Genomic DNA, 13,300 nt, shown 5'->3' with positions numbered 1-13,300 from the left:
ATTCCTCCAAGGGTCAAGTTAAGAGCCTTTAAATCTTCTTTAAAATGGCACCATACCAAACAAATGTTATGAAAGGTGTGGCAGAAGAATGCTTAAGGCTAAATCTGAATCCTGGATTTTTTAGCAGCATAATAATCCAAAACGATGTGCCTCCAAAGACACAAACAGATGGTTGGATATGCACAGAATTGAGCTATTGTTATGGTCATTACAGTCCCCTGACCAAACGCTTACTGTATTGTTTATTAGGATTTTATCGTCATGTTCCACACCTTGGCCACATTCATGACAGGAACGGTAGCCACTCACCACACAAGGCCCATCAGTTTACAAGGTTATATCGAACACAGTCATGGACAATTTAGGGTCTTCAATTCACCTCACTTGCATGTCTTTAAACTGTGGGAAAAAACCCCACACAGACACGGGGAGAATATGCAAACTCCACACAGAAAGGACCCCTGCCCCACCTGGGGATCAAACCCAGGACCTTCTTGCTGTGAGGCGACAGTGCTACCCACTGTGCCGCCCCCAAACCCTTACTGAAAAGCTGTGGAGTTTTTTTCTTAGTTTTAAGTTTGGGCTTTAATTCAATGAATGTAATTTGAATCTATTAACAACATGAGATTTAGCTGATAAACATTACAACAGTGCCAATAATTGTGGAGCTGACAGTATAGTTATGGCAACATGACAAAATACAGTGTAGGATGCAGGATCTTAAAAGTGGATTATGTTATCAAAACTTCACCCCAGTCACATTACATTGGTGTAATAATAACATACAAATTCGAAATGGCAAACAATCAATGTAAACTTTTGACATATATACATTGTATACATTAATAGATTGTACAATCTAATATTTTACACAAGTACTTAACACATCACATTTTTTTCATATTTTAATGACTATGGAATGGAATGTTGAGAGAATTTGCCCTAACATTTTAATGTGTTTACTTATTTAATGTGGTAGTATATAACATTATCATCAATAGGTGGTCAGGGTTTCAGAAATAGTGATTTAATAAGGGATTTAATAAGGATGCTTGCTAAAATTTTTTTCTATTTTTTGCTAATATTGACAAAAAGTGGTATTCTAATTCATAAGTACTAAATTACATACAGGTATAATGTCATTCTGGACAACTGTGTGGACAACATTAGAGAATCTGGTTTTATAAAGATATGCTTATGAGAATAAAACTTGTGGCTGCTCAAGACTTTGTAAACAGGTAAAGAAAAAGTAAAAGCTGCAGTGTTTAGCCAATCAGCACAAAGACACGTTATACTCTTCAACCATATTTGCCTTGGCATTAAGGTGTTAAGAACAGTTTGCAAGCATATTTACAAGTAAGCAGGAAAATATATTCAACCACTTTTGGTTTATTTAAGATAGATAAGATATACTTTATTTGTCATATATACAAATACACATGTACAGTACAATGAAATTCTTGTTTTGAAGCTGGGGTCAGAGCGCAGGGTCAGCCATCATACGGCGCCCCTGGAGCAGACAGGGTTAAGGGCCTTGCTCAAGGACCCAACAGTGGCTGCAGAGCCTGGATTTGAACCGCCAATCTTCCGGTTGATAGCCCAGAGCTCTACCTACTAGGCTACCACTGTCCCCAGCATACACTGATAGTGTATATACTCGGTTCAGATTACACATAATTTCTTTTGACTTGAAATGCCTAAAAATATGTGTTCCCAGTCTTATGTGAAGGTTTACATAGCTCTGGTTTGTTTGCTTATTAGGGTTTTAACATCATGCTTTACACTTTGATTACATTCATGACAGGAACGGTAGTTACTCATTACACAAGATTCATCAGTTCACAAGGTTATATCAAACACAGTCCTAGACAATTTTGTATCTCCAATTCACCTTACTTGCATGTCTATGGAGGGAGGAAACCGGAGCACCCGGAGGAAACCCACGCAGACACGGGGAGAACATGCAAAGGACCCTGACCGCCCCACCTGTGGATCGAACCCAGAACCTTCTTGTTGTGAGGTGACAGTGCTACCCACTTAGCCACCGTGATGCCCAAATATCTCTGGTGAAATGTCCTAGTTTTTTACTGAAATATTAACAGACTTGAAAACATTAAGCTTTAGAGTTTGTAGAGGTTTGTTTTTATCACTGCTGTATTATTGTTGTTGAATTTAGCAGATAAACTGCAACAAGTTTTTATCTTGGTTTGATAATGGGCTTCCAAACACTTGCACAAGACTATCAGCATCAAAATGATACTTTTGAAAAAGGAAATGAATCAGGGAAAACTGGTTAGTTATTAATAATTTTTAAATGTATATATGTAAGGTCATCTTAATAAATCACGTTTTCTATATTTGTGCTGTAAACAGAAATATATTTGTTTAAATTGCTCCTGGTGTTATAAAATATGTCATTGATTTGGAAGCTTTTATGTAGTGAGTAACATGATGTAGATTAAGTTACCTAGTTCTCAAGGACAAACTGATAAAACAAAGTACATTAAATAACACAAACAAAAGTGGTTGAATATTTGTTTATCCCCCAGCATACTTGGGTTGTAACCTTAGAGGACACAATGCACTTTAGTATCCATTAAGATAAAAAAAACTTACATTTCTACCAATGATAGTCGAATAGCAATAAGACAATAAAGTTTATCAATTACAATATAACAAAAAAATGCCTGCATTTTTTGTATATCCATTTTGGTACAGTCGACCCTTGACTTACGAACGGTTTACCAACGGTTTACATTTCTGGTTACGAACGATCTTTTTCAACTTAATGTACGAACAAATTTTGGATTACGAACCGAAATTCGAGAAACACGTGACGTCACGAACAAGTTGACTCCGAGTGTCTCTCTGTATATATACAGTGAGTGAACATTCGGACAGCGGACAGTGTTTTTCCGGTGTTTTCAATATTAAAATGTCCCCAAATAAGGTGCAGAGAGAGCGCAGAGCTGAGATAATGAAAAAAAAATCTATTACATTTGTTGTTGTATAATTACTCCTGCCAGTAGCTGTCACTGTGTATCAGACAGAGGGGACAGTGAGTGAGAGAGAAGAAGGAATTCAGCTCAGTAAACTATTCTTTCTTTCGTGCAATTACACCTACAAAATACAACACTATTTAAATATGGGAAATAATAGAGAAATATGAGTTGTTGTTTCTGGTAGATACATTTTATAAAAAAAGAAGGAAATGTATTATGGTGTATGGTACAGCACATGTACTGTACTGAAATGTGTGTTTTTTTTATGTACAGTACTACTGTGTATTGTTGTTTATTATTGTTTATTACAGTATTATCTAGTCTATAATTTAAGATTTAAGGGAAAATATACTTGTATTTATAACAAAAAAGAGCATTTAAGACATTAGACAGGTTAGGTAAGGGGGTGGTTTGAACATTACGAACATTTTGACTTAAGAACAGCCCTTCGGAACCAATTAAATTAACAAGTCAAGGGTCTACTGTATATCTATTTAAGTAATATTGCAGAAGTATAGTTGTATTATTATTTATATAAGTTGTACAGTGAAACAGATGTTATATTACTGTATTTTGTAATATAGCTTTTGTTGAATTTACATTGATAGTGAGGTAAATCAGCATGAATGAGGATTATTTCTAGGTTTTCTGTACTACTCAGAATTTTACTTTAAAATGTTAAAAAATGTCATGCAGTATAAAGAATTATGTTAAAAATCTAAATGTAGTGCATTTAATGAAGTGTCTCACTCATCACTTCTATCATTCTCTACCTTACACACACTTGCACACACACACACTATTTATCTTGTATCAGAATTAGAGTTCCAGTTCCCAACTGCTGAAGAAGCCCTTAGCAGCAAATGCCTCTCTGAAAGTAATGGTCAGTGAATTGAGGGTGACATCAGTCACAGTTATGTCCTCTGAACCCAAGACCGGCATCCATTCCTCACACTCTACTGATAGTGATGCTTCTTTTTTCCCAGGTATTGTACTCCAACTCTCTGTCTCCACATTACCTAGAAAAAGTGAAAAGGCAAATACTGAACATACAGGTCTGATAAATTCAGTATTTGTGTGTGTGTTTAAAATTGCCTAAAATACTTGAGCATTAGGACAAAAAAACTAAAAGGTCAGTAGCAGAGACTGCCAGTCTGGTCAGGATTGACAGGAAAAATAAACAGTGCTCTGTACAGTAAGATCATAATCTAGAAGGGATACTGACTTCCAGCAAGACAATGACTTAAAACATATTTCAAACAGTGCTGTGAAAAAGTATTTGCCCCTTGCCCAATTTCTTTTATTTTTGCTAATTTGTTACATTTAAATGTTAGATCTTTGAATTAATTTGATAAATACAACTCAATGCTAAATGCATTCTTTAAATTACCATTCCATTTATTGAATACAGAGATTTATTCAAAACCTATATCACTTATATTAAAATGTAATTGCCTTTCTAAACCCAATAACTGATCGCCCCACCCTTGGTAGTTGCGATAACTTGCAATGAGTCTTTTGCATCGCTATGGAGGACTTTCTTTTATATATATATATACGTATATGACACGTGGGCAGCATGCCGTATGCATCTTATCACCTGCACTTTGACGAGTGCAGTGCAACTCAGCGTTGTGTACGGAGAGACACACCCTGACAGCACTCTTTTCTCATCTCTGTGCAGGTGTCATCAATCAGTCAGCAGAGGTCGTAATTGCTCCAGTCATGGGAGAGAGAGACCCCATCCGGCTTAGTCCTGCCCATATCTGAACAACAGGCCAATCGATGTTCATGTGGCCACTTAGCCGGCAGGAGTTATGAAATAATTTAGGTTTAGGAGAAAAGGACACGTCTGAAGGTCCTTGCCCTGTAAGATTAAACATGAATTCAGTTTGTGGCAGAAATGCACTAGACACTATAAATAAAAAATAATCCCAACCATGAAACATGATAAATGGTGGACTAATGACGCTTTTCATCCTTAAGACGGTCTTTCCAACTTTTTTCTTGGAACAGTTTTTTAGTAATTTGCAGTAAAATGAAAATGAATATTGTAGATCTAATAGGACACTTGGTACATTTGTTATTTCCACATTGCTGTTCCTGACTAACATAGCCAGCTTACTGTTTGGAGTGGCTCTATCAGTCTCTGCATCCTCGTGTCTAATGCTCTCCTCTTCATCTTCATCCACCTCCCTACACTCCCAGTCCTCCTCTGATGCTTCTTCAGTGTTTCGCTTCTTTCTCTCATGCTGAACGAGTTGCTGATATACATCTCCTTTGGAGGGCAACTTCTGCTGTACAGCCTGTGGGTCGAGGGATTGTGTAATAGACAGATGCAGATGTTCTGGAGACTTCTCTAAATCTTTATGTGCACTGCGGAGCCCCATGGGATATATGCTCTTATAAGAGAAGAGAGAGGAGAGAACAATGATTTTAGATGCAATTCAATTAGATGCAACTGTTGTTATGGTTTGTGCATTACATGAATGATGGTAATGGACTATTGGACAGTTTGTGTCCTGTGTTAAATGCCAGTCTCACTCTACAAACACCAACGAAACAAAGTAGCAGCAGTTCAAGTTAAATTTTGTGTCCAAAGCCCTGTTGTCCTTAAAGGAGTGTACTATCTGGGCTTACAGAATTTTCTCATTACTGTACAATTCAATATACAGAAGTATGATAAGCATAATTACTTCTACATCATTTAGTTCTAAGGCTGGCACATGGCCATTTTAATTATAATTGTATAAACAATTATATCACTCCAAACTTTTACTGTTGGGGGCCAGATGTAGAAATAAATATGCAATGACGAGCCACATATTAAAACAAATAAATACCTAATAGATTTACTTGATTACTATACACACAACAACACATCCTTTTTATTTGAGTGACTAACTTTTTTGCATTTTTCCCAATAGTCCTCCCAATCTAGTCGTATCCAATTACCTGATTACATTATGCTTCCTCTCTACAGATGCTGATCTCCACTGCTGATTGAGGAGAGCAAGACTGACACATGCCCCCTCCGACACGTGTGCAGAGGCCGACTGCATCTTTTCACATGCACGAGGCGAGTTCATGTGGATCAGCCTTGTGTAAGGAGAGCCACACCCTGATCAACGCGTTATTTCTCGACTCTGTGCAGGCGGCATCAATCAGCCAGCAGAGGTCGGAAATGCATCACTTATGAGGTTCCGGCTCCCCACCCAGTGAACAACAAGCCAATCGTTGTTCGTGTAGCCGCCCAGTCTGCCGGATGCCAGAGCTGATTTTCAAACCGACAAGTTTGAAATGTCAGCTCTGGTGAGTAATCTTTTTTTGATAGTGTTGTGTAAACTAAGTTTTGCTTACCAGTAAATAATAATAACTGGAGCATTACTAGCTACACTCTGTCATTACAGCACTTTTCTGACAGATTAAACACATGGTAACAGGCCGCAGTTTGGACACCCCTGCACTAATGCTTGCTGGGACATGGTAGAATTCATTAGAATAGGACATTACCTTCACAAGAAGCCTTTTTGGTTTAGGTCCCCTCTTTCGCCAGCCCACCCCTCTGTCCCGGTGCTCTCTATAGCCAAGAGAAATTGTGAGTCAGCAAACCAAGTCTCAGTTTGTTAAAACATACTTTGTGTGAAGTATTTTACCTGGAATAATGTTATATTTATTCAATATATTCAATGTAATGAATATATTAGTACAGGTGTCTTTTTCATGATTTATGACAATAAGCTATTGTAAATATTGTTACACTTTATTGCTTTATTAAAACATTATGTACCAAAATGATCACTGATCTTATAAAACCTGTGCATTGCACTTAATATTTAAACAATCGTATTAAGTATTAACAGTCTATTTTTAGAGGAACAGGAAAGAGCATTTCCCCAACTAGACAGTGGTGGCTCAGCAGTTAAGGTAGAACACTAGTTATAGGGAGGTTGCACGTTTAAGCCGCACCACAGCCAAGCTGACACTGCTGAGCCCTTGAGCAAAGGCTTTAACCCTCAGTTGCTTAGACTGTATCCTATTGTAACTGTAAGTCACTTTGCAAAAAAATATCTGACATGTAAAACATGTGTAAATATCTTACAAAGTTGTAAACATAATTATTTTACATGATTGATTGTATTCACAGGTCAGCAGTCCTTTCTGTGTGGAGTTTGCATTTTCTCCCCTGTGTGGGTTTCCTCCGGGAGCTCCGGTTTCCTCCCACAGTCCAAAGACATGCAAGTAAGGTGAATTGGAGATACAAAATTGTCCATGACTGTGTTTGACGTTAAAACTTGTGAACTGATGAACCTTGTGTATTGAGTAACTACCGTTTCTGTCATGAATGTAACCAAAGTGTAAAACATGACGTTAAAATCCTAAGAAAACAAACAAACCAGAGCTACAGTGGGGCCAAAAAGTATTTAGTCAGCCACTGATTGTGCAAGTTCTCCTACTTAGAAAGATGAGAGAGGTCTGTAATTTTCATCATAGGTACACTTCAACTATGAGAGACAAAATGAGAAAAAAAAATCCAGGAAATCACATTGTAGGATTTTTAAAGAATTTATTTGTAAATGATGGTGGAAAATAAGTATTTGGTCAATAACAAAAGTTCAACTCAATACTTTATAACATAACCTTTGTTGGCAAGACCCAGCCACGTTCCATCTTCAATGATCTCACTTATGGAAGGAGGTTTTGGCTTAAAATCTCACGATACATGGCCCCGTTCATTCTTCCCTTAACACAGATCAGTCGTCCTGTCCCCTTTGCAGAAAAACAGCCCCAAAGCATGATGTTTCCACCCCCATGCTTCACAGTAGGTATGGTGTTCTTGGGTTTTTCTTCTTCCTCCAAACACGACGAGTTGAGTTTTTACCAAAAAGTTCCATTTTGGTGTTATCTGACCACATGATATTCTCCCAATCCTCTTCTGGATCATCCATATGCTCTCTGGCAAACTTCAGACGGGCCTGGACATGTACTGGCTTAAGCAGGGGGACACGCCTGGCACTGCAGGATTTGAGTCCCTCTCGGCGTAGTGTGTTACTGATGGTAGCCTTGGTACTTTGGTCCCAGCTCTCTGCAGGTCATTCATCAGGTCCCTCCGTGTAGTTCTGGGATTTTTGCTCACCGTTCTCATGATCATTTTGACCCCACGGGATGAGATCTTGACCCCAAGGGAGATTATCAATGGTCTTGTATGTCTTCCATTTTCTTACAATTGCTCCCACAGTTGATTTATTCACACCAACCTGCTTGCCTATTGTAGATTCACTCTTCCCAGCCTGGTGCAGGTCTACAGTTTTCTTCCTGGTGTCCTTCGACAGCTCTTTGGTCTTGGCCATGGTTGAGTTTGGAGTCTGACTGTTTGAGGCTGTGGACAGGTGTCTTTTATACAGATAACGATGTCAAACAGGTGCCATTAATACAGGTAACGAGTGGAAGACAGAAGAGCTTCTTAAAGAATAAGTTACAGGTCTGTGAGAGCCAGAAATCTTGCTTGTTTGTTATTGACCAAATACTTATTTTCCACCATAATTTACAAATACAGTAAATTCTTTAAAAATCCTACAATGTGATTTCCTGGATTTTTTTTTCTCATTTTGTCTCTCATAGTTGAAGTGTACCTATGATGAAAATTACAGACCTCTCTCATCTTTCTAAGTAGGAGAACCTGCACAATCAGTGGCTGACTAAATACTTTTTGACCCCACTTTATGTAAACCTTTACATAAGACTGGGAACACATATTTTAGGCATTTTAACACTGGTTAGCAACAGTTCTGGCTGAAACACCTACATTAAACACCCAAACCAATAAATTACTGACAATTGCAAGTCTGTATGTGTTCTAAAAGCAACAGTTTACTAGCTGATACTTTTGAGAAACTTACTTCTCCTCATAAGCTAGAACAAGCCGAGGATCCAGGATATGCTCTGCAGGTTCCCAAGTGCTATACCTGCAAACAAAAACACATATTTATTAAAATAGGAATTAAGAAACACAAACATCAATTTCAATTCTGCAAATGCATAGCCAACTTACTTTGGGGGCCATCCCTTCCACTTTAGTAAATACTCCACATTGCCCTGAACATGAGAAAAAAAAAATAATTATGCAATAATATTGTCTGGTTTGAGCATACTTTTCCATGACATTCTAATTACAAGAGGCATTACAACATGGCTGTGCGGTCAGAAGTGACGGCTTGAGTCATGCAGAACAAACATGTATTGATAACCTTTGACATTATTTGTCTCTTGGGTGGCAAGGTGGGTAGCACTGTCTCCTCACAGAGAGAAGGTCCTGGGTTCTATTCCCAGGTGGACCAGATTTGTGTGGGTTTCCTCTGGGAGCTCCAGTGTCCTCCCACAGCACAAAGCAGAGTGTAAATTATATAGTGACAATTACATTACATCGGCATTTAGCAGACGCTTTTTTCGACTAACAGTACTGGGACAGCTTACTGTCTAAGCAATTGAGGGTTAAGGGCCTTGCTTAAAGGTCCAACAGTGACAAGGTGGTAGAGGTGAGGCTTGAACCAGCTACCTTTTCATTACTAGTCCAGCAACTTAACCGCTAGGCTAAAACTGCCCTCAATATAAACACATGTACACTACAATGATTGTTTATCTGAGTATCCCAGCTCGTTTGGAAGCTGGGGTCAGAATGCTGGAACCAAGAGAGTTAAGGGCTTTGCTCAAGGGCCCAACAGTGCATGGCAGAAGTGGGAATCAAACTCTCAACCTTTTGATCGATAGCCCAAAGCTCTACTCACTAAGCTACTACTGTCCCACATCTTCACAAAGGCTGCAGTTGCGCAAGCCAGAGAAGGCACTGTATGGTAATGTACACCGATCAGCCATAACATTAAAACCACATCCCTGTTTCTTTACTCACTGTGGATTTTATCAACTCTACTTCCCATATAGGAGCACTTTGTAGTTCTACAATTACTGACTGTAGTCCATCTATTTCACTACATACTTTTTTTTGCCTGCTTTCACCCTGTTCTTCAATGGTCAGAACCCCCCAAGGGACCACCACAGAGCAGGTATTATTTAGGTGGTGGATCATTCCCAGCACTGCAGTGACACTGACATGGTGGTGGTGTGTTAGTGTGAGTTGTGCTGGTATGAGTGGATCAGACACAGCAGCGCTGATGGAGTTTTTAAATACCGTGTCCACTCACTGTCCACTCTATTAGACACTCCTACCTAGTTGGTCCACCTTGTAGATGTAAAGTCAGAGACGATCGCTCATCTGTTGCTGCTGTTTGAGTTGGTCATCTTCTAGACCTACATCAGTGGTCACAGGACGCTGCCCACGGGGTGCTGTTGACTGGATATTTTTGGTTGGTGGTCTATTCTCAGTCCGGCAGTGACAGTGAGGTGTTTAAATACTCCATCGGCATTGCTGTGTCTTATTCACTCATACCAGCACAACACACACTAACACACCACCACCATGTCAGTGTCACTGCAGTGCTGAGAATGATCCACCACCTAAATAATACCTGCTCTGTGGTGGTCCTGTGGGGGTCCTAACCATTGAAGAACAGCATGAAAGGGGGCTAACAAAGCATACAGAGATACAGATGGACTACAGTCAGTAATTGTAGAACTACAAAGTGCTTATATATGGTAAGTGGAGCTGATAAAATGGACAGTTGGTGTAAAAACAAGGAGGTGGTTTTGCAAATGCATATTGATGAGTGTTAACATCATAGTTTCTAAGTTTTGCCTGAAGTTACAGTTTAGCTGACCAAACAACACTGGCCGTGACGATGTTTGACATTGAACTTAAACTGATGAACCTGTAACTACCTGACCTGTCATGAAAGTGTAAAACATGACATCAAAATCCTAATAGATTATTAATCTTAATCTTCTTCTGACGTATTAGATGTCAGGTTTACAGAGTGTGTAATTGACAAGAGGACAAACATGTCTAATTAGGTATAGGAAGTCTTCTATGTCATGACGATACTCATACAATGAACAGGTTTACTGTTTGATCCAGTTTCAGGTCAGTTTTGAGTTTTTACGCAAAGTGCGCAGTATACCTGACCTGGCGCACACCTTCCAGTCCTCATTAACCCGCACTGGTGGAGAAACGATGGCTGCTTTGCTCCACAACCCACCCCTCTCCATCCTACCCCCCACCCCCCTGAAAGCATGGTGTCATGTTAATGATGTAAACACTGGACTTGCTTAAACAACCAGGACACTTCTGCAAAACAAAAGATCTCATAGAAGATGTACAAGTCTTACCTTTCTCACTCTTTTCTTTATGATGGATTCTACAGCAAACACTTGCTCTCCTATAGCTGACAGCTCCATTGGATTAGTTACGCTTTTAATAGGTTACTCTAAAATAAGCAGTACGCACTCTGGATAGCTTGGTTCCTTCCTGTAAAACTACCTACAGATCAGGGTCAGCAGCGATACTAACCAGCCTTGCCTCAGCCTACTTCTCACTCTTCTTTCGGCTTCAGTTTCGAAAGCTTTATGTATTTTTTTCGCTCACTGTAGCATTTCCTAGTCCCAGATCTTCCAGTGCGTACAGTGACTTTTTAAATCTGCGACACATCTGCATGGCTCAGTGCAGCGCGCCCCCGTGCGCACAGTTCGGAGCTGACTGTGTGGAAGGCCAAAAGGGTCAAACATTGTTGCCGTCTTGTACACCACATGACCATTATTTGGAAACGTGACCATGAACTTGCTGGGCAACCTATTTCTATTTATTTATTTATTTATTTATTTGGATTTTAACGTCATGTTTTACACTCTTTGGTTACACTTATGACAGAAACGGTAGTTACTCATTACACAAGATTAATCAGTTTACAAGTTTAATGTCAAACACAGTCATGTACAATTTTGCATCTTTAGTTGACTTCACTTGCACATCTTTGAACTGTGGGAGGAAACCGGAGCTCCTGGAGGAAACCCACACAGGCACATGCAGACTCCACACAGAAAGGACCCAGACCGCTCCACCTGGGACCGTCTTGCCGTGAGACAACAGTGCTACCCACTGAGCCACCGTGTAGGGTTGCCAACTTTCAGAACTGGAAATAAGGAACACCCTGGGCTGGCAGGTTGGCGGCATAGGGTGGGGGGTGGGATGGCAGGTGTTTACCTGAGTGGGAGCGGGGGGTAGGCGGTTAGGGTTGCACCTATAAAAAATATAACGGGTCTTACACCGTCATGGGAACATTATCAAAATGTTTTATTTAGGCTGTTTAACATATATTATTATCATTCTTTATAATAATAAATCAGAACCATATTTTAGGTAAAACAACATGCATAAAGAACATCATGTACCATTTTTTATTAATAGTGCAAACAACATTTTTACATAAACCATCTTCACACTGACATGCAGCCCCGGTTCTGGACTGTGTTACTTAGGGGGGCAGTGAGAATATCTGGGGGCGGGGGGCATAGCGCCGGCCCTGCTTGTGTTACTTTAGTTCCGCCCTAAGCCGGATTCGAACCTAGGGCGGAAAAATAGGCGCAATGCGCTCTGCCCACTGCGCTGCTCAAACAGTGAAGTAATAAACAGGTTGTTATGCTGATATGCCTGCGCACACACAGCGTTACTAAGACTGAAAGTGAATACGACCAAACGCTTTCTAATTCCGACAGTAGCAGCAGTTTCCATTTGTTTCATACATATCGCCCTGTCTCAGTCTAATCTGCAGCATTTCTCTCCCATTTATAAAAATACGGAACAAAGCGCGTCCCGTATCAGTTCAATATGGAACGCGACGTTTAGTTTCCAAATAAGGAACGATTCCGTATTTTACGGGACGGTTGGCAACCCTACTGCCGTGCCTCCCTGACCAATTTCTAAAACAAATGCTGTTAACATAAAACTGTGACATAAAATCGAGTGAGCTACAACAACAGTCACTCTTCTGAGAATGCTTGAAGCATGTTTGTGTGAATTTGTGCCCATTCGGCTAAAAGAGCATTTCTTTTTCTGGGCACTTACGTTGGTCAAGAAAGCCTCAATTGATGTTCTAGTTCATTCCAAAGCTGTTCAGTGAGGCTGAGGTCAGGGCTCTGTGCAGGTCACTGGATTTTCTTTAAACTGAGCTTTTCTTCATGTCTTTATAGACCTTGTTTTGTACACAGGGACACAGTCACGCAGGTTCAGGAAAGAGCCTTCCCTAAACTGTTGGTGCAAAATTGAAAGCATATAATTTGCGTTATGTAACTGATTTAGAGCAGAATAGTGGTGCTGTGGGTAGCCTTGTTGCCTCACAGCAGGAAGGCCT

General features: G+C 39.8%; 1 protein-coding gene across 1 annotated transcript; it reads right to left on the bottom strand.

Moving 5' to 3' along the window:
- Positions 1-2,522: 2,522 nt before the first annotated feature.
- Positions 2,523-11,565, bottom strand: cbx7b (chromobox homolog 7b). Its single transcript, XM_063003126.1, has 6 exons — positions 11,283-11,565; positions 9,055-9,098; positions 8,903-8,968; positions 6,516-6,582; positions 5,128-5,404; positions 2,523-4,021 (listed from the first exon to the last, which is right to left on the bottom strand). Exons 1-6 carry the CDS (start codon positions 11,349-11,351, stop codon positions 3,822-3,824), a joined length of 723 nt encoding a protein of 240 aa, XP_062859196.1. The 5' UTR covers positions 11,352-11,565; the 3' UTR covers positions 2,523-3,821.
- Between the last annotated feature and the right edge of the window lie 1,735 nt (positions 11,566-13,300).

The sequence above is a fragment of the Trichomycterus rosablanca genome, chromosome 10 (assembly GCF_030014385.1).
Source record: "Trichomycterus rosablanca isolate fTriRos1 chromosome 10, fTriRos1.hap1, whole genome shotgun sequence".
Taxonomy (NCBI): domain Eukaryota; kingdom Metazoa; phylum Chordata; class Actinopteri; order Siluriformes; family Trichomycteridae; genus Trichomycterus; species Trichomycterus rosablanca.
The sequence above is the reverse complement of the archived record's forward strand: the minus strand, read 5'-3'. Positions and strand labels throughout refer to the sequence as shown.